The 23,002-nt window shown below is 39.5% G+C and overlaps 1 protein-coding gene across 4 annotated transcripts in view; it reads right to left on the bottom strand.

Moving 5' to 3' along the window:
* Positions 1-29: 29 nt before the first annotated feature.
* Nmt2 (N-myristoyltransferase 2) overlaps positions 30-23,002 on the bottom strand; it is a 44,052-nt gene continuing 21,079 nt past the window's right edge. For all 4 annotated transcript variants that reach the window (XM_075970498.1, XM_075970495.1, XM_075970497.1 and 1 more), the window contains 10 exons: positions 21,310-21,454; positions 16,410-16,528; positions 16,213-16,304; positions 15,991-16,107; positions 14,004-14,174; positions 12,882-12,990; positions 6,375-6,545; positions 3,849-4,016; positions 3,416-3,553; positions 30-2,888 (listed from right to left, as the gene is read on the bottom strand). In XM_075970498.1, coding sequence (XP_075826613.1) covers positions 2,868-2,888; positions 3,416-3,553; positions 3,849-4,016; positions 6,375-6,545; positions 12,882-12,990; positions 14,004-14,174; positions 15,991-16,107; positions 16,213-16,304; positions 16,410-16,528; positions 21,310-21,454 — 1,251 coding nt within the window. In that variant the 3' untranslated portion in view covers positions 30-2,867. The remainder of the gene's footprint in view (positions 2,889-3,415; positions 3,554-3,848; positions 4,017-6,374; positions 6,546-12,881; positions 12,991-14,003; positions 14,175-15,990; positions 16,108-16,212; positions 16,305-16,409; positions 16,529-21,309; positions 21,455-23,002) is intronic.

Here is a 23,002-nt window from a genome sequence, read left to right on the forward strand (position 1 = left end):
GAAGTACAGAAAACACTCAAAAACGATGATTAACAAAACCAAAGTTTATTGAGACTAATGTCCATGCGTGTATAAATTCACTGCTTTAAAGGCTGGTACAATGCTTGCTTGCAAGAACATCAGTTTCCTACAGCACTTAACATTTCTCTACCAAACTTGGAAAATGGGCCACAGACATGGTCTAATAAGGTGGGTGAAACAACTGGAGAAGGTGCTCAGTTGTAAGGGAGAGACACTAAATGCTAAGCAGTACACTGTCTTCAAAAGCGGCATACCATTTTTACTTGTGGTAATTTGGCTTTCTTTGTAGGTAAGCATTGACACAAGCTTGGAGAAAGACTTGATTGATACAGGAGGGGAAAGCCTGATAAGGTTATTTCAATAAGAATTCCCTCCCTGCATATCATTAATTTCCTTACAATACTTAACACATCTATCAAAATACATTGGGGGGTATAGCTCTGTGATAGAACATGTACTTAGCACACATAATCCCTGGCTTGATCCCCAGCACCAAAACAAAAAAAAGTAAAACTAACAACAAAAATTAACTACAGTAGTAACTTAGGTGAAATGTGGCAAGAGGAGAGATTCAATGGGTCTTCCGGCTAGGAAACGAAGCTGCCAGTGCTTTAGATAGGAACTGACTATGTGTCTTGAAAATCATTCTAGGAGGAAGTAAATGGGATATTACAATTTTTACCTCAAGTTCTGGTTGAACTCATGGGCTGTGCCACCTTTGTTCTATCTGACAAATTTCCATTTTTTGAAGAAAAGAAACCTTATAATACATTTTGGATATAGAGACAGGGCAACTTAAACACAACTCTGAAGACTTTGCATTTGTATCTGGTTTTAACAGCTATTTTTATATCCGAGCAGTTGCACTGGTTACTGATTTGTAAAATACGGATCATGTGCTTAAATTATGAATATGCCAATGTTAACTATTAGTGTATTTAAAGCGATGAGTTCTTTAACAACTGCAATGTGCAGTAAACCTCTAAAGGGATGGTTTAAAAGCTTCCTCATGAGGTAAATAAGCCCATGAAAAAATTCCTGACTGGCATTTCTAACTGAAAACTCAATTTGTTTAAGACAAAAAAAGGAGTGAAACAATTTCCAAAGAGCTGTAAATCCAGATTCACTAAACTCGCTTACCTAATACTGTCTTTCTAAACAGTATTCCAATGAATAGGTAGTTTAATTTTCTGAAGATGTTCTGTTAAAAATGTGACAGTTGGGCATGAACCATATGAAATAAGAAATCTGTCATGTGTCTTTAGGGACAGACAGTACTGGTCCCACTTCTGCACCACTTGTGAGGCCCAGGTGCTCCCTCTAGTGGTGCTATCAGGTCTGGCACAATTCGTGGCCTACTTAGGACCTCAGTCCATAAATATGCTAAGAGGCCAGCCAGACAGCAACTATTTTAACTTTGCAGGCAATACAATCCAGTCTATCACAACTACTTAATTTCCCTTTGTAGCATGAGGCAGCCATAGGTAGGTTATAAATGAAGATGTGGCTGTATTCTGATAAAACTTGAATTTCCTAAGATTTGCATGCTACAAAAATGTCATTTTTTTGGCCATTTCCCCTAATCATTCAAAAAAAATAACGACCATTCTCAACTTGTTAGCTGTACAGAACAGCCAACAGGTAAGACTCGACCTAAAAGTAACATTTGTTGAGTCCTTTCTAGTAGGGAAGGAAATGCCATATTGTCTGAAGTAGTGTTCTGGACTGGGGCGGAGGCACTGTAGTAAAGGCAGGAAGAAGTATCTACTTTGCGGCATCTGACTCAAAGGCCAGTCTATACAATGGCCTTATTTAGTATTTTACTTTCCCTTGGATTAGTGGCAGCATATACACACATATGTACACTGAAACTTGTTTTTCAAATTCTAGGTAAAAACAACATCAGTAACAAAATTATGAATACGTATTTACAAGTAAGACATTTTCCATTAGCATGACAATTTTCATGATAAATTAAAGTCAGCATAAAGGAACATGTGCAATTTTGCATAATAAAAACATTCAAACCATCTGTGTGCTGACAGCACTACTATACTCCTGGGCATTTAATCTGACCTTAGAGCTTTTACTTCCTTTCCCTCACACATCCTTGACACTGCTGAGTAATGAGATTGCAAACAGTCTCAAGGTCTGGTCAGTCGGTGTGTACTCTTTAGTGAGCATGCTGAACATTTGCCCAAATTTTGCTTTTGAAACAATCCACTGACCTGCCGAAGAGCAAAGGACAGACCTGCATATTTACTGATTTGGCTACTATGCTTATGGGATAGACCTGTTATGTTTGCTGATTTGGCTACTATGCTTCTTATGGAATAATAAATGTGCTAAGTCACTGGTACATTTTCATATTGCTCCATACGTAATTATCTACCACATGTCAATTCTATAAACATTCCCAGTAGCATTATGTAAGGTGATACACATATGGATCCTTGTTCTGTTATACAAGTATATCACCACTTAATAAACAGAAAAGCAGCAGTGACTCTCCTAACAGCAAAGGTTTTCTTAACATGATGCCACCACTTCATGTTTGGTTCACAGAGAAACAATCTCACTTCTAGAGTGGAAGAACAACATCCTCTCTTTACCATGAGAACTCTGTGGACACCTTCATCTCTCCCACACATCAGTCAACAGCAGAGATTGGCTCTCAACATCCTAACTAGGTATGTGTAATATTGGCCATCTGTCCTGATTGTTAGCAACTACTTCAATTTCACTCAACTTGTGCTTTTATTCTTCTTTGGAATGGCAGTTCCAGGATTCACTAAATCGAGTATTAACAAATGAGAATGTCAGCCTTCTATAAGTAACATATCCACTTACTGTAGAACAAGTCCAACCTAAAGAAAGAAAAAAAATGGGATTAGACCAAATAAATGGAAGAGGAAATTGAGTTATAATAGAGCACACTATATCTCTGTTTTTAAAAGCTCCCTTGAGCCATAATGCTGGCTATGAAGGTAAAGGCACTTGCCACACAAGCCTGATGACCTTGGTTCAGTCCTTGGAGCCCTGGTAGAGGGCGAGTACTGACTGACTTCTCATAGCTGTCCTCTGACCTCCATATATGCTGTACCACATATGTACCACATATTATATATACATACACAGAAAAGTCCCCTTCCTCCTATAGTAGTAGGGGACTGAGTTAACTGATTGTAATTGATTCCATTTACAATCAATCAATTTCTCTCCTCTCCTCTCCTCTCTCTCTCTCTCTCTCTCTCTCTCTCTCTCTCTCTCTCACACACACACACACACACACACACACACACTCACACACACACACACACTCACACCAGAAATAGTTAAAGCCCCTTTATCCTGAAGGAAGCTGGTATGGAACTGTCATAACAAGCTTACTCACCTTTTCCGAGTCTGTCCCTGGACACCTCCAGTTGTACAAATAATACTGTAAGTTGCCATCTCCTATACCAAACTTGAGTTTTTCCAAGAAGGTTTTATTTTCCATCAAATCTAGTGCATTGAATACATCAAATCCTTTCTGCCAATATAAAAAGTTTAAAATACCAATGGCTTAATGTATTCTTTGTGTATATATTCCTGTATAACATCATTTCCTCTACAATAACTTAAATATGCACTTATAAGGCTAAGTATCTACAATATAAAGCCAAAGACTAAGAACCACCTTAGAAGATTGTATTATAAAGACAATTGGGGAAGGGGACCAGACAGGTGGCTTCATGGTCAAGAGCTACACTGCTCTTGCAGAGGACCTTTCTGTTAAGTTGACTTGCTTAAGGAGAGCCCTGTAGTAAAAAAGCAACAACACTCACCAACTTGGCTATAATGAGCGCATCATTCATGAGGTCCAGCAGGGGAGTCTCTGTGTGAATGTTGTAGAAGGAATAGGCAGCCTTGAGGCTCTTGTGAGCGGGATGGTGCATAACCGTGGAGGGGAGCGTGTAAAAGCTCAGGAAATCAGTCAGCTTCCCACTAGGGCTCTGAAGGACAGAGGTAAGCAACAGCAAGTGAGTGCTTCCTTGAACAAGCATTCAGCTGATGCTGACCTAAGACTTACACCCAACTTTCTGTCTAAACGAGCAACAACTGAGATTTTCTTTTCTATAACCCAGTTTAAGTCCTTTATACTAAGTAAAGACCAATAAGTGGACTGCAGTTTAGTCAAAGTGTTAGTGGGAGATATTCAGACTCTTCCAAAGCAGGTCCTAAAGGAAAGTTACTCCAGGCCGACTGATGAGTCAATGCTCACACTGACAAGGACAGTCACAGGAGCAGATTTGCAGCCTCTAAGCTGAGGACCAGAAGCTGCCTTCCTCACTCACACTGGAGTATATATGGTCTGCTGCCAGGAGGAAACAAAGCTGTATGCCAAGTTAGCCACCCAGTGATGAATAGAACACCATTTCAAAGCACATGGCCACTTAGCCTTGGTATCTAGTACTTTTTCTTAGAAGTGAATAAGATTTGTTAATAACATTTGAGATCTCAGGCTCTAAGCTAAACTTTTAAAGAAGGATAAAAAAAATCATATTCTCTACCATATGGTACCTTATAATCTTTCTGATGACAAAGGTCTTACCCATGAATGTAATTTTAAATACTATCAAATGAAATGTTAGTATTTGAAAGATCTATGTAGCTCAGTAAATCTACATTTTCCAAGAAGCCAATGCATGATGTTGCAAACTTGTATGTAAATAAGATTCATTTGAAGAACCAGATATAAGTTAGTGGTAGAGAATCTGCTTGGTGTGTATAAAAACTGCTGGGGAGAAGGGGCACACAGAGAAAAAAAGAGGACAAAGATGGGGGACAACAGACCAATGAGTTTCAGATCAAGAGAATAGAAAGTTCACTGATAATTTCCGGTGACGTATTCATAATTATCTTAAAAGAGTTGTGTGTGGTACTATACATTAGTAATCAGGACACTCAGGCAGGAGAATCAGCAATCTAAAGCCAGAGGCTGGAGAGATGGCTCAGTGCCTAGGAGCACTGGTTGCTCTACCAGAGGCCCAGGTTCTCTTCCCAGCACCCACGTGGAAGCTCACAACCTTCTATAACTCCAGTTCCAGGGGATCTCTTCTGGTTTCCAAAGACACAGATATAATGTAATGCACAGACATGCATATAAGCAAAACACCCATACTCATAAGATAAAAAGAATCTAAAAGTCAGCCTGAATTACATAGTGGGCCTGAGTTGGTGACATACTGAGACCCCATCTCACAAGGGAAAAAAACAGCAATTATATGAAGGATTAAATTACCCACTATTTTCAAATCTTCATTACTTCTTGGGAGATATCTTCTTCGTGTAATTCAATCATGGTAGTAGTATGTCACAATGAATTGAAAGCAAAACCAAGGAAAGGGCACGCACTTTTAAAAACGTAAAATTGTTCTTTCACTAATCTTTGTGGTTTGAGAAAAATAGTTTTCATGTATTGATGTTCTTTAGGTAACATGCAATGGCTTTACTATTGTTACATTATTGAGTATGGTAAATAACTATTGACCTAATCCATAGCAGAAACTCTTTTGGGTTCTGAGTAATTCTTTAGCGATTAAGTCCTGAGATTGGACAGTTTATGAGGCTCTGGAGACCTACAAGTATAAAAGGATTTGTGTACAAAGAGTTTTTAGAAATACAAATTTTGAAACTGTCTGCTCACTTGTTCTTTATAAATGTCTTGTGGATCATTCTCACCACGGGCCAGTCTCTCTAAGACTGCCCTAACTGGACCTATGATCATAAGTTCTGACAATGCTTGACAGTGCTAAGTAACAGTTCTGTTTACAAGTGATATAAACAAATCCCTAGAATCACTTCTATTGGCCTTCTCCACTGTCTTCAAATTGCTTGCCAAAAAATCCCATTTTCTTAGTTCAACCCCACTTCAATCCACCGAGCGAGATACCATCTGAACAACCAATTCCAAGCTTTGTAATCAAGGTTGAAAAAAAGGTGTTAAGTCCCACTAAGACAACGGTCAGAGAATACAGACGGCTCCTTTTCCTTCCCTTCCTTGAACAAGAGTTAAGGGGCTGAATCTGTGTCAACTAATGACAGTTCAGATCCAGCCAGCTATACACAACTCCAAATAATATTAAACTCTGGAATATAGCTATCTAGGATGAGGCAAAAGTAATTACTAGCTTTTCAAAATGAGAAGACCAAATGCACAGCAAAGAAAAGCACCCTAATTTCCCTTTAGTAACTAGGGAAAACGCTCAAACCCAGGACTAGAAGCAGTTGTGATAGGGCTAGCAAAGGCAGTAGTCATGGATGAAGGACATGGGCATGCTGCAATCCTCCTCAAAGAAGCTTATCTTTACCTCCACCACAAATGTGTCAATGATGTGTTCCCTGGGGAGGAACCAGTGGGCCACTTCCTCTTCATCCATCACAGGAGCTAGATGAAACTGCTTCAAGTAGCTGTTGATCAGTTCTCGGACTGCTTTGATATCTTTTGGTTCCATTGGTCTCAAACCTGAAGTCTTTGTAACCTTGTTAGAAGGAAAATAAAGCAAAGTCAGAAGTACAATGAAGAGGAATAAAATAAAATTACTTCGTGCTCAGTGTGACCCACAGGCCTGGAGTACCTATGGGAAATTTTCAGAACTGAAAACTCTTGGCTCCAGACCTGCCTTAGTGAATCAGAACCTGCAGTATACCATGAATCCATTAAAACCCAAAGCTGGGTCTAAATGGTTGGGCCCATATAATCCCAGCTACTTGAGAGGATAAGGCATGGGAATTAATTGCAAGGTCAAGGCCTGACTGGAATATACAGTGAGTACAAAGCTAGTCTGGGCAACTTATTGAGCCTGGATAAAAAGAAAGATGATGAGGACTAGTGAGATGGTTCAGGGGATAAAGAAGCCCACTGCCAACCCTGAGCACATAAATTCAACTCCAGGACCCACATGATGGAAGGAGGGAAGCAACACTTGCAAGCTGTCCTCTGAACTCCACCAGTGCACCTGGCAAACATATGACAGACAGCCTGCACTCTCAACGAAGATAAAGTCGATAAGCAATGTGTGTCCTATATTCTTGTTGCTGTTGTTATTTTGGTTTTTCAAGACAGGGTCTTTCTATGTATCCCTGGCTGTCCTGATACTTGCTCTGTAGACCAGGCTGGCCTTGAACTTACAGAGATCTGCCGGCCTCCAGGGTACCGGGACTAAAGGCGTGTGCCACCACTGTCCAGGTTGTGTCCTATCTTCGTATCCAAACAAACTAAATGGAACATTACAAACTGCTATAACAAGAATTTAACAGATATGAATAACAGCATCAAACTTTATGCTTTTTCCACTTGAAGAAATATTGGATAATTTTAAGAAGTAGCACAAATATTGCTAATATACTTTTTTGCTCTCAATTACTTGTGAATATTTCTAAACTAAAAATCCCTAGTACCTGGGAGAAGACTAGGCAAGTAAAACTACTTGCCATACAAACCTAACAACCTGGATTTGATCCACGGAAACCACATTTTTATAAAGGCTAGATATGGTAGTGTGCATCTGTGATCAACACTATAAAGCTATTCTTTGACCTCTACACATGCACCATGCATGCGAATGGATACACATACACACAACTAAATAGGTAAATTTGAAAAAAAAAACACAAAACAATAAAACTCATAGAATTAGAGTATTATGATTTCTGAAGTACCCTATTATCTTGTGGCAGCTATAATCAACTACTACTGAGGGTTAGAGATGTTTCCAAGGCTCTATGACCAAACAGTGTTGATTGATTACTGGTTAGTGTGGGGGAAGGCAAGGAAGCTAGCAATGGATGCTTTACATTTCCAGGCCCAAGGGTTGAGCGTTTACAACAAGCTGCTCAAGGATGGAGTACGTACTCTATAAACACATGGAACCTCAACTAAAATACCATTTAATTATCTAAAGTTGGAGAACTAAATCCCTAACACTGAATAAGCAGCTCACACTTTTATTAATCTTTTTGTGGCTTTCGAAAGATCAGAAACATCTAGTCTCAGTAAAATGCTTGCCTAGTGTGCACAAAACAATGGATTAAATCCTAGTACTGCAAAAAGAAATGTCCAGTCCCACATGGAAATAAGTAAAATAAATATATATTTCTGAATGCTAGTTAAAGACCAAAACCATCTAAAATGTGTCTATATGCCAAAGTTACCTAAAAATTCTCTTGTGCCGAGTTATGTAGTTCAGTACAGAAGGCTTGAACAGCACATACAAGCGGCACAAAAGAAGACAATTATTTTCAGCTAGGATGCTTCATAGATCAGACAATTATGACAGTCTTCATAACTGGGAAGACCCAAACTGAGGTAAAAATAGGATGCTTTTGTATAACTGAATAAAACACTCAAGTTTTCTGGGAGTTCAATATAAAGCAAAGAAACTTTCCTGGTTAATAGGAGCAAGTTACATTTCCTAAGCAAATTCTGTGTCTGAATTAGGTACTTTCTCAGCCTCAACTAGTATCGATTATTTTTTCAACTCCACATAATCTGAAGCTTGTATGTACAATTGTATAAGGAAAAAACTCAGACTCCACTGAAAAACAAAAATGTTACCTGTCAACATGGTATGAGCTGATTTGGAGATAGTTGGCAGTAATGGTTATGGTTACTTATATGATAAAGAAGGGAGTTTCTAAGTACTAAGATCATCTAGTGCTATTAAAAATATAAAACACCATATGCTTTAATGCGCCCTAGCAAGTGTATCCCTTTTAACAGCACAAAGCATAGACATACTGGTTGATTAATCCTACTTTTTAATCTACTTCAAATTATTTTTAAGCCCCTCCCTCCATCTGAACTTCAAATAAACAAGCACATCAAACAGCAGGGAGAAACAGGAAGATATATTTCTTAGGTAAGCCTAGCCTTTGGGAAATGCTAGCCACAATGAGTGCCAGGCTAGCTCTGTTCTTACAAAGCAGACTCCACATGCCAATCTTGGTTTTCCATGTCAGCTTCTATGATAGGGATAATAGCCCGCCATCCTCTGACTGCTCAGGCAAGTGCATGAGATAATAAATGTTCATTCTCTAGTACAATGCTGGCCTGATAAACATTAGTACCTAGGTTCAGAAGTCTATGCCTAAGACACAAAAGCAAGAACTGTAAGAAAAATGGTAATGGTAAAAATGAAACAACCATGGTGTATATTCCAGAAGGTTCCCTTATACTGAGTGGTACAAGTGGCTTGATTGTTAGCAGCTGCACCATCTATCCTTAATCAAGAGTCATCAGGGTGATTGCTTGTTGGCATCTTTCAACTTTCTATTATCTGTATTTTTATTTCTTTTGCTCTCTCTTCCCTCTTTATTTACCAACTACTACGCTATTCAGTCTATACGGTCAACCTGACACAACCCAGAGTTACCTGGGAAGAAGGAACCTCAACCAAGGGATTGCCCAGATCCTGTTGGCTTGTACCTATAACCTGAGGGACTCTTCTGATTGATGATTGAGGACCAGCCAACTGTAGGCAGCACCATCCCTGGGGAGGTTGGCCTGGTCTATATAAGAAAGTTAACTGAGCATGAGGCACAGAGTAAGCCAGTAAACAGCATTCCTCTATGAGTCTTGCTTCAACATTCCTGCTTCAAGTTCCTGACTTGACTTTCCATAATGATGGGCTGTGACCTGGAAGTCTGAGTGAAATAAGCCCTTTCCTTCCAAAGCTGTTTCTGGTCATTTTGTGTTTTATTTTGTTTTTTTTTTTAAATCAGCAACAGAATGAAACTAAACTATTCTTCATTCCTCTTTCCTATAACTGAATAGAAGAAAGATGCTTAGACTTAGAACATGTTAACGAAATCTGCCTGAACCTTGATAACTGTTCTTTTCTGATCTCACGTATATGCTAATAACGGCACAGTGGGACACCTTGCAAGCCTGGGCCATGGTACTCCTACAGGAATGTGTGAGAGCAAGCACATAAGGAAAGGGGTCTAACGGAAACCTTTGAAGCTTAGGATGGGACATCACAGGTCTTACTGTTTTTGGTTTTATAGCCTGAGCTGAATATCAACCTTCCTAAATCTCAATTTTTCATGTGTATGATAGAAATAAGAAGTACTAACTTCTAAAGATATAAGAATAAATTGATTAATGTATGTAAAAGCATATTATAAACCTAAGCTTACTAGGCAAAAAAACTCAACACTTTGACAACATGGCTGCTACAGAAGGAACATTGCCAACTGTTAGAACCATGCCAAAGTCTGCTTTTAGAACAAAAGCTTGTTTGTGATTCACCACCAATTTACCAAACTTTGTTGTCCGTGAGATTAATTTTTATGCAAGAACTATAAAGGCCAAGTTGAGTATTTTTACTAGCCAAAATAAACTTGGGATAGGTAATACAACTGCTTTTCCTTTGTTCCATTTTAGGTAACCTCCATGTGAATATTTTCCTTACATATACACTAGACTGCTTTGTGCCTAATACGAAGTCCTGGGAGACTAATGTGGAGCAGCATTCCTTCCTGGTGAAAAATTAAGCATGGATGCAGTTTTAATTTCAATTCGCATAACAAAACAGCACATCAGAGATCTTATCTATAGCTGAGACTGTCTGGACAGTCCACCTTTTAGAGATCATGTCTGGTTTGAACTGTTCCTATTGAACACAGAGGGACCTGTGATTTGCTGCTAACCAATCAACAGTAGTGACTGGACATCTCTTTTAGGACTTGGCTGTACAGGGTTCTGGTTTTCTTTCTTTCTTTCTTTGGAATGTTTTTTAAATTGTTTTTATTGCACTATACATTGTTCTCTGCTCCCTTCCATCTTCTCCCCTCTCCATGGAAGAGGGTTTTGCTTTTCATCTAATTGGCACAACCCCCCTTCTATAAACAGCTCTTACTGGCTTTGAGATAAGTTGCCAGGCTATGGGTTGCCCTGTGGAGAAGACCCTGTGGCAAGGAACTGAGAACAGCCTGTGGCAGCTGACAAGCAGAAATGGCTCTGAGCCTACCAACCAGAAGGTAAATCAGTCCTTTTAACAGCCCTATGAGCCGAAAAGTGGCTCTTTCCCCAGTCAATGTATACACAACTCTGGTCCTGGCTGACTGACACTCAGATGGCCAGAAGCAGAAGATTCAGTCAAGTGGTGGCTTGCTCTTTGGAACACATATGAAAACAAATGTGCATAGTGTTTTTGTTTAGACAGGACATGTTTTTTTTTACTTAATTATTTATGTGTGTGGATATTTTGCCTGCATGTATATTTGTGCACTATGTGTAAATGGCACCTACAGAGGCCAGAAGTTACAGATGGCCACGAGCTACCATGTGGAGGCCAGTGCTCTTAACTGCTGAGCCACCTCTCCAATCCCAAATCACAGTATTTTTATGTAACCCAAGCTGGACTTCAACTCTTTATTTTCCTGCCTCAGTCTTCTTCTGAGTGCTACGATTATAGGAATGTGTCACAATGACTGGTTTAAACATAACTGTTTAAAAGAAAAGAGAGAGAGAGAGAGAGAGAGAGAGAACAGGGTAGTGGTAGCTCACATCTTTAATCTCAGGAGGCAGAGGCAGGCAAATCTCTGTTGAGTTGTGTTGAGGCTAATAGTCTACAGTGTGAATTCCAGGACAGCCAGGACTGTTACATAGAGAAACCCTGTCTCTGAAAAACAAACAAACCAAGCAGCTGTTTGAAGCTGTTTGGTTTGTGACAATCAGCAAAAGATACATAATGTATCACTCAACTATATTTAAATTTTTTATGCGACAACAATTTTTCATATCATGACTCTAGTAGTTTAAAAAGATGAAGGGAGGGGGGGCAGCTCAATGGATAAAGTGCTTGCTGAACCTGAGAACTGAAGTTTGGATCCCCAGCACCCATATGGGTCTGGTGGCCCACTTGTAATCTTAGCATTCAGAAAGCAGAGATAGGGAAGCCCTAGAGTAAGCTTGTTAGCTAGTCTAACCAAATGTGAGAGACCCTACCTCAGTAATTAAAATGGGGTGGTAGAGAAAGACATTGATATCAATCCCTGACTTCACATCAATATTTACTCCATGGGCACCCACAGACGTTATGAGCACGTTCCACACTACATACACCGAACAAAATGAAGCAAGGTAGCTTCCAGGATTGGTGCCTATGCCTGTAACCCCAGACATTAAAGCAGGTAAATTTTAAGATTTTTGAGGACAGTCTAGGCTATATACAGTCACTTCTATACAGCAAGATTCTGTCTAAAAAGTTTTTTTAAAAAAAAAATCAATAAGATAGAAAAAAAACAGATAAACGAATACATTATTTTCACCTCCCAAATCTCTTTTTTTTTTTTTTTTTTTTTTTTGAGACAGGGTTTCTCCGTAGCTTTTTTGGTTCCTGTCCTGGAACTAGCTCTTGTAGACCAGGCTGGCCTCGAACTCACAGAGATCCGCCTGCCTCTGCCTCCCGAGTGCTGGGATTAAAGGCGTGTGCCACCACCGTCGGGCCCAAATCTTTTCTTTAAGCTTGGAATCTGAGTTCTGTGGGACAAAGTGTAACATGATGGTGCACTCCTTTAAACCCAGTCCTCAGGAGGCAGAGGCAGGGAATCTCTGAATTTGAGGTCAGCCTGCTCTACAGACCTAGTTCTATAGGACAGTCAGGACTTCATAAAGAAACCCTGTCTCAAAAACAATCAATCAAACAAAAACATTAACAATTGAGAAAAAAAAAAAGACTTTTCTCCCTCATTAAGTGGCAACGCTCAAAAATTATGGCATTCTCCTTTCCCAGCTATAGGCACAGCTTCAGTCTGACGTCAAAAGCGTCAATGGTTACAAACTTAGAAAGTAGCACATGCCTCTTACTTACATCCGGAAGTCGATAAAGCTTCATTGTTCTCTGTAAGGTCATGTTTCTACTCAAGTGAGAAAATTTCACTTCTACCAGTTTCCTGGGGTTTAGGGATCGATGCCAATACCTGGAAGACAATGGAGGTTTTACTCTGTCTTAGCTGTTCTAGAAGCATCTATTTAACACTTACGTTGTACCAGATGCACTGATGGCGCTGGCCATTTTGTATGTATTAATTTGTCTGAAGATATAAAGAAAAACAAAGCCCAAGGCATAAAATTGACTTGCTGCTAGTTACGTTCCTTTGGAGTTTGTGGTCTTTCATATCTTCCCCTAAATAAGAATATTACACATTTTATATTTTGTATTTTATTTAATAAAAGATGTATGTAAATTTTAAGGAGCCTCGTGATTTTATGTGAGGCAAACCAAACAAGAAATTTAAGATCATGAAAATATTCCTGCAAAATAAACCGTACCTATTAGTAGATACCATCAAAGAAAACTAATTCTGAGGAAATCCTTCAATTTGATTTCAGTTTTGGTATATAATACATTATTTTTACTGAAATATACCTATGATGCCAATTTTTCTGTTTATTTACTAATGTAATAATTTAGTAAGCTATAGTGATTTTACAGTTTTGTACTATATTCAAGTTTCATCCTACTTGAATCAAGAGAATTTGTGGAGGGAAATTATTTTTTGATGTCTTAAAAGCAGGTTAGACCAGTAACAGTCTGATTGCACTCCCTCTGGAGTAATCTCTGCGAGCCTGGTTAGCCAACAAGAACCCTCAGACTTCTGACAACATGTCACATTTAGCAGTGTGACACTGGATGGGCATTTCTAGACTGCGACACCACAGGTTTCCCCATGCACAGACATCAGACGGAGCAGACATGGAAACGTGAATCCAGCATCATTAGTGGGTAAATTTTACACTTAATAACAACCGAGAGTGCTACAAGATATACTGAATACTGGAGTCAATGGCTTGAGTTTTGTCTCTACATCAGCTACCAACAAACTACTATCCCCAGCAAGCCCAATCCCTGTGGATTAAATCAGAGGAGAACAGTTACGACCCATCCCATCTGGCAAAGGGGAAACTTCTGATGTTTGTGTAGTGCTATTACCTGCATGTGGCAACAGGTTTAGGAAGAACCACTCCGGCAGTATAAACAGCCTGGAAGATCCCTTCTAGGTTCACTCTCCTAGTTATCTCTCGAATTAACACTGGAGCTACCCGTTTGGATCTCAGCTTCTTATGGACACAGAGAAAGTTGATCTCTACCATCCTCTTCACGCTGACAAACAGACGGGACAATTAGAGCACACTTTAAAAAGCAGGGCAACATTTTTATAAAATTCCAAAAGAAAAAAGACCATGAAAAGCATCCTGAAAAACACTGCATTGTGCAGGCATTTCACAAAATCAGACTAGATACCATTTTCTATACCCATTGTCAAAATGGTCAACTTTAGGTCAGGGAGATCTAGATTACAATGATTAATCAAATTCTAATTGACCTCAATTAGAATTTAAAACTTTGGTCTATTTTTATTTTTATAATTTTAGATCAGATAGGTCTCAAGAAGTGTTCCTATGTTTTTTCCTGCAACATATATAATTATGGCAAACAAATATAGCAAATAAAAACCCCAACACAGCAATAACAACAACAACAAAACCAACTAAATAATATCCCACCACTCCCATCCACTCTAAAGTAGAAATGGCAAGGTATTGTTCAAACATGACAGATTCCCCAAGATCCCTGGAGAAAGGCCTTCATCAGACCAGAGCTGACACTATTCCAAGCTACCATAATCCTCCCAGAGCTTCAAAGCTCAGTTCTAACGTGAGGTATGTGTGTATTTTAAGTGTTCTTGAGAGCACATGCTTTTATCAGTTCAGCTAGGCAGCTCACTATGGTAAACAGACATATTAGCTATTAGACCTCTGATTTTCTTATCTGTGTATCTGACTTAGGGCTGGCAATCCAGAGCAAATATGTAATACATTTATCCTTTGGACAGAGTTTATAATCGCCTTTAAAATTGCTAATTTTTTCTGAAATACCTGTTGATGGCTTTGATTATTCTATGAACATAATTATATACATAAATAAAGCTGTGTGCATGTATGAGATTGAGAGGCAGAGAGTAAAATAAAAATAAGGAGGGAGAGCTGGGTGGTGGTGGCGCACGCCTTTAATCCCAGCACTCGGGAGGCAGAGGCAGGCGGATCTCTGTGAGTTCGAGGCCAGCCTGGTCTACAAGAGCTAGTTCCAGGACAGGAACCGAAAGCTATGGAGAAACCCTGTCTGGAAAATCAAAAATAAATGAATGAATGAATGAATGAATGAATGAATGGATGAATGGATGGATGGATGGAGAGAGGATCAATGGGAAAGTGGAGTGAGGTATATAGTTGGACAGATGGAGGGATAGAAAGACAGCACTGTTCCCTCACCTCTTGTCCAAGTTTTCCTTTAACTAAAAAAGAAAAACCTAAATAAATCTAACTATTGGACTTCTTAAGTTTACAGTATCAGTGTACAAAGAGCTCCTAAACAGCTCTCCCAAGCAATCTTGCTATCAACAGCCAAGTTTAGTAATCATTGACTTACTTATTTTAGCACCAGAGACCCAAAGCCACACACATGCCAGGCAGACACTCTACAATTGAGCTACATTTCTTGTCCTTTGGTTCTTTTGATTTAGAATTTTACCACATGGCACAAGCTGGCAACACTGAAGGTAAACATCTACTGTCTTTCTCAATGGTGCTCCACAATTTTATTTATTTATTTTTGAGGCAGGACTGGCACTATACCTGGAGCTTACAGATTCAAATAACTTGACCAATCAAGAAGCTCTTGGCACCCTCCATTTCCCTGTCTCTGCTACCCTAATTCCAGGATTACAGGCATATATCATAGCAGTTGGCTTTTAATATGGGTGGTGGGGATGGGATCCAAGTTCAGGTCCTCATGCTTGCATAGCAAGCACTTTTTACCGAGCTCCATCACCCTGGTTCTGTACTGTGTAACTTTTAAAAGCCTGTTTTAATTACAATTTGGAGTGCACAAACACACATGCACAGGCTTTAACACGTACCTGTCATAAATTCGAATGTTTGCTGGGATGGCACTTATGAAACCTACTAGCTTTTTATTTGAAGACACTCGGACCCCACAGTGCCACTGCAGAAGCCAGCCTGGGGGACGCAGAGCCCTGAGGTAGAGAAAAGAAACACCAGTCAGGATCCAAGAACAAAGGAACAAAACAAAACCTCCTCAGTCAACAACCAATCAATGGCCCATGACCAGCCAGGCATACCACAAGAGAAACTCAGGCGAATAGTCGAAGCGGAACATATTGTCATCATCTTCCACGTAATTCTCGTTCAGCAAAGTGTACAACTCCTTCAGCTAAAAGACAAAAAAAGTGTACTGTCTAAGGTGCTCAGAGCACCATGTTAGTAAATGTACCTTAGAACAATGACAGTGAATGTAGCTGTTGAATTAAAGTCTTACCACTTCAGCATTACTCAAATCTAAAGTGTCCCACATAAAACCCTGTGGCAAAGAATACGGTTCCTGGCGGATATTGTCCTTGTCTGGTTCAATTGCACCATGAGATGTTATGACTTCATCTGGGAAAAAAAAAAGAAAAAGAAAGGATATCATAATACATAATAGTCTGACAATCCCACAAATAGCAACAGAAGTTAAAGGACACTTTCAGATTTTGGACATTTGAGCTCAAAATAATCCAAATGGTAAGAGCAGCTATATTAGTGCATGCTATGTAGGAATAACTAACACATTGTTGATTCCTTTGGACTGTTATTTCACCAGTTAAGCAAAAGAGAAACTGAATGTCACATAGTGACATTATAAAATAATTTCTCAGCCTCAGCCCTAGGTTGCACTACACTACAACCACAACCATAAACGATACAAGCATGATACAACAGCTTTAGAAATGGTCTCTTTTTTATTTCACGTCCACAAATTGAGGGTGTGGAGGCCTTCCAGCAGCAAAACCTAACACAAATTTCTAAACTGATTACTTCTCCCTACCTGTCTTAGTTAGTGTTCCTACTGCTGTGAAGAAACACCATGACCACATCAACTCTTACAAAGGAAACATTTAATTGGGGTGGCTTGTTTACAGTTCAGAGGTTCAGTCCATTGTCATCATGGTGGAACATGGTGGCACACAGGTAGACATGGTGCTGGAGAAGTAGCTGAGATTCCTATAGGCAACAGGATGTGGTCTGAGACACTGGGCAGTACCTTGAGCACATGAGACCTCAAAGCCCACCTTCACAGTGATATACTTCCTTCAACAAGACCACACCTACTCCAACAAGACCCTAACACTTCCTAATAATGCCACTCCCTAAGAGATTATGGGGGCCAATTACAATCAGACTACCACACTACCTTTACTATCTCTTACTTCCTTAATGCTAGGATTACAGGCATGTAACCACATCTGGTTGATACGGTGCTGAGAATAAAACTCAAGGTTTTGTTTGTAGTTGGTAAGCACACTACAATTATATCAGCCCAGCCCTTAACTTCTCTTTTCCAATTCTTTCTCTGAATTAAGTGTGTAATTTAGAATAAAATGTAGACGCTTCTCTGTGGCTCTAGCCTGCCTGGCCTCTCTGCATACCTCCATAGTCCTGCTCCCAGTATGATAGCCTCTGACCTTAAGAATTTGTCTTAGTTCAGGGCATTCCTTTTTGCTGAGGCCTTGTCCTCTGGTCATTAAGAAGTTGGTCCCTGGGAATGTCTCGGTTCACAAGTCATTTTCTCACAGTATCTTTCAACAATTAAAGCTTTTTTCCTATGAAAGATATAGAAGCTCTCTGTTCTGCTTGATCACCTTATATAACTCCTTTCTACCTCTGTCCCACTTTCCATGACCATTTCTTGACCTGTGACCCTGGCAATTACTTACTATCTGCGGAGTATGGATCCGGTACATCTAGTTATAGAAAACTTCTACAAGAAGTGCACGACTTGCACCAGGTCCTCAGACTTTCTCCTGGGAACCCTTGTGGCTCAATTCCTGGTCACTCATATATAGTATCCCCATGAAGCCTATATAACGCTTACAAGATGCAGGCACCTTGGAACAGCTGGGTGTGTTTAGCCTGGACTGTGTCACACCCCAGACTGAACTAGAGAGGCAGTTTCTATGTATTCTGTCAGGGCTCCTTTTCTGCACCAACATGACTCCCTCAGCAGACATGGTCTCTGACTGAACTGAGGTATACTAGGAGCTCTAGCATTCTGAGAACCCTGACAAAAATTTAGGGCAAGGGCTGGGGGCAGGGAGAGGAAAGGAGGATGAGCCCCAGGAAATTCTTCCCAAAAGGAGCCCTGAGATTAGGTGTCTTCTCTAGAGGGCAAGAAAGCAGCTTAGTGAACCACATTCACCACAATCAATAAATCTAGATCCTTCAACTAATACTTATTTAATTAGGTGTCATTAAAGACTTTGTAAATTTATTCTAAAGAATATTCCTCCATTACCAGACACATTTCTAGAAGCTGAAAGAAAAAAGGTAGACCCACACCCATCCTTCCCAGTATAAGAGATGAGTCCAGGGCCTCATATCCTAGGCAAGTGCTCTAGCACTGAGGCATACTCCCAATTTTCAGTCTTATTCCTTTCTTGCCTACTTAGATGCTGTCCTTCTCTAACTGTTGGTGTGGATATGTGTGGGAAAGGATTGGAAAAACATAACTGATACTTCCAATGCTCAGGAAAACATTACTCGAGTCATATCATCAAAATGGATTATCTGTATATAACTGGGATGTTTAGAGTTTTAGGTGCAAGTGACCCTTTATATACTGACTGGAACCTAAATAATCAACATGTTAGTAGGCACAATTCTAAGTCAAAGTAGGACATTTATGCTGTCATGTAATTTGAATGCTTTCATATTATTAATAATCTCACCTTTGTAAAATAGGAAAGAAAAAAAGGGGAAACTGAATGGGATAATAGGAATAATAATAGTGAGTAATAGCGTGCATACTTGTGAGCTATTTGTGGACAATTTACATTGGTATAGATGCTTTTTTTTAAAATATTTATTTATTTATTATGTATACAATATTCTGTCTGTGTGTATGTCTGCAGGCCAGAAGAGGGCACCAGACCTCATTCCAGATGGTTGTGAGCCACCATGTGGTTGCCGGGAATTGAACTCAGGACCTTTGGAAGAGCAGGCAATGCTCTTAACCACTGAGCCATCTCTCCAGCCCATAGATTCTTACATATTGATATAAGTTCAAATTATATTTGTTGTATTGAATATACTCCTATTTCTGTTTATAATATTTGTACACCTATGCAAAGTTATTTTGTCATATTGTATGCGTGCATGTTTCTACCTCTCTTTAAGAAATTTTGTATACTGATATATTTTAGGATATATTTATCATATTGCACTATACATTTCTACCTCTGATGAAGATACTTGTACATTTTGAAGTCACTGTTCTCATTTGTTGCACAGTGGTTTAAAGATTGTTTAATATTCATAGAAATCTTAGTATTTAAGCTATATAGGTATTAAGCAGTTATAGGTCTATAGTCATCCATATATAGTTAGACTAATCAGGTTCTTTAGATACATAGAGATTGTATTCCACATTGATAGGTAATTTTCAACTACTTCAAATAACTAGACTATGGCATTTAAATAATTTAGGGTTCTGTTGACATGAGACACAATTGCTCCTGGCAGCACTGATCTATGCCCAAGAAAAAGTTGAGCACTGAAGACACTCCACTTGGAGCTTGTTTTCTTCTGTCCAAAACTGGCCTTTGGGTAAGGGACTGCCCATGCCTCGACCACTGACAAAATACACATTGTCTGGACTAGACAAACAGGGTAAAAAGACTGTCAAACCTTGCCAAGATAGGGTAAGATAGTTTTAATAATTTCCTGCCTCTAAAAATGGTCTGTCAATTACTCTAGGTCTTAGCCAACGTTGGTTGCTCCAACACTGCAAATGAGACTTTGGGTGACTCATCAGGTAGCCAGTTGTCTCTGTCACCTACTGTACATTTTGAAAGCTGTCTGATTGTACTTCCTGCCTACTCAAGTAATATTATCTCCTCCCTTCGAAGAGGTTAAAGATTAGAAAATCATAGCTACTTTCCTCTTATGATTTAGCTAAGCCATTTCTAATACAAGACAGACTCCTTAGGATAGAATGATTATTAAAACATTTAGCATACGTTCCTTGCTTAATAGTTTATGCTGGTTATAATTCTAATTTTTATACACGATATCTGTTCTTATTGTATACAATTCTGTAGTGGGTTTGAAGCTCTTATTTAGACAAAAGGGATGATGAAGAACCTCCTTCAGCCAATGGCCTTTGAGAGGCTGGACCAGGTTGAAGCGTGGCTTTGGGGTGCCAAAAGGTCACAATCCCACCCACTCACCCCTAGCTTCCTGTGCTCCACACCTTGATTTTTGACACCCGTTCCTGTTCTGTAAGCTTTCCCTTTTAATAAAGAAAAACCTTAGAATACTCTATTTGGAGTTAGTTTGGGATCATCTGTGTTCCCCCTATTCTACATGTTCAGCACCACACAATTATCCACTTAGTGAGATATTATAGAGAAGTTTTTTTTTTTATCTGAGTCCTTTAGAATTCCTGAGGTGTAAGAAATGCTGAAAAACAAAGTGGTGGGAGACAGAGGGGGTTGCTAGAGTGATGGCTCAGAGGTTCAGAGCATTTGCTGCTCTTGCAGAGGACCCAAAGTTTGGTTCTCAGCACCCACACAATACCTCACAACTAACTATCTTTAACTACACTTTCAGGTGATCCATTGCCTTCTTCTGGCTTCCATGGACACCACGCATACAAATGGCTCTTATGTATGTATGCAAGCAAAACAGTCGTATGCATCCAATAAAAAATTTTAAAAATTCTTCAAAATACAATAATACCTAGGAAAAAAACAACTTCATGAAGATCAGAAGCAACAGCAATGAGAGAAAAAAACCAACTCTCTTTCTGTATAATATATGTAGGTTATATATCATATAAACTATATATTAGTTATATTGTAGAACGTAGCACATTTTTATGTATTATATACAGTATATTTTAGTATACAGTGTATTATATATTTTATTGTAAACATACATATAGGAAAGTCTAATAGAAAATTTATGATATATACATATTTCAAATATGGGACAGTTGGATAACATAACAGAAACAGCAATTAGGCTACAATCAGTGTTATTGAAAACAAATGTCCCTACTAGTGTATCTATACTTCAAGAAGACAGATACTATCTTTTGTGTTAATTTTGAGTGTATGACACAAGACTGCGTCCAGGTCTCTTCACGCTGGATTGTGGAAACACGCATATGAGCTTACTCAATTTGGGTACTGGCTGTGTGTCCCAGAACTGGTATCTGCGCTTTGTGGCCTCATCAATGTTCCTGGCTGGGCCTTGGCATGCAGACAGCAGCTCCATTGCTCTCTGGATGTCCTGTAGCTTCTGAATAGGGATGGTAGGATTCTAGGAGAGCAGAGACACAGACACATGATATGAGGAAGCTGCCACCACTTTGGAACACAGGGCAACTCTGTGTATTGGCCTCAGAGGCTGCAACTCCTAAACACTGTCCCACCTCCTGGAAGCCTGCTGAAGGCTCTCTGTGAATATACGGAGATGAAACACCTGCACTGTTGCAGATGACCACTGTGATGGAGTTTCAATGGGGACTCTGGTGGTTTGGGAATGCTAAGTACACAGAAGCACCCTTTGCTTCAGATTCCCGCCCATCTGTGCTGGTCCCACTGTTCCTTTGGGAAAAAAAGGCAAAAAGTGACATGCAGGCATGCATTACTGTCACACAGCAGCCAGGCAGCCAGGAGCCTCGGTTGTGCTGTTAGCGTTAATGCTCTGCAGCAGCAATGGAGGGGCAGAGGAAACAACTTCTAGAATAGAAACTAGACAGACAAGAGATGATTAGAAGGGAAAGAGGGAAAAAAAGAAAAGAGAACCTTAGGGCTATGCTGGGAAGGAAATGGTTAAGAAGAAACCACTAACCCTGCTACTACTCTCTCCTGGACCACACCCAGCCTTTCTCACACTAGAGGAGCCCTGAGACAGAAGGCAGAAAAAAAGCTGCTCTGCAAACCATAATCCTTGGCAACCACTGCTTATTCACTCAACAGAAGTATGGAAAACTAGCCTCATTTTTAAGTAAAACATATTCTTATCTATAAAGTGGGCAGTATTTTAATTCCAAAATTCCTTTCTCAAAGTCCATATTCCAGGTTTTCTCTTACAGATTCCCATCTACTTAATTCTTCAAATGTAATAATAATACACAGAAACTGAGATTACATTCAAAATGAGACACAGAACCTGGGACTGGATATAGAATCAGTAGCTTTTTCCCCCAATATGTAAAACAACTGAATTTAAGGATTTTGATACCACTCAAATAATACTTTCCATTGTGATTTAGAAATGGATGGAAGAAATTTCAGAGCCATTAGATTTTGCTGTGTATCAGTACACTGAACATGAAGCACAGGGACAATGGACTCTCCAACAACTTTGGATTTCTGCTCAATTTTGAGTCTGAAATCTGTGCTCTGAACAAGCACTTTATAACTTGAAAAGCTTCTCTAATTGAAGTACAAAACAGGCTGTCCTGTGGCTGCCTTATTTACTGGGTTTCTTTAGGTTCTTGACATTACCTAGTAGATAAAGCTATGAAGTCTAACTGGAGCAGGCCAACAGCTTACTGCCTCCACTCAGCTCCCATGAGCACAGCCCTACTGCCACTGAGTCTAGAAGCTGTTTTAAAGATAGGGCCATACCTTAACGACACATACAAATTATAGCGAATACTTTCCTGTTCTAATCATTGCATTCCTTTTCTCTCTCCTCTTCCTCCCTCCTATCCCTTTTGGAAGTGGTACTAAGAATTGAACCCAGAGCCACATACATGTTAGACAAAAAAGGCTCTACCACTATCTATCTCAGCTTTTTGATAAATTAGAGATAGGGTTTACTAAGTTGGCCACACTGACCTTAAATATGAGATCTTCC

The sequence above is a fragment of the Microtus pennsylvanicus genome, chromosome 4 (genome assembly GCF_037038515.1).
Source record: "Microtus pennsylvanicus isolate mMicPen1 chromosome 4, mMicPen1.hap1, whole genome shotgun sequence".
NCBI lineage: Eukaryota > Metazoa > Chordata > Mammalia > Rodentia > Cricetidae > Microtus > Microtus pennsylvanicus.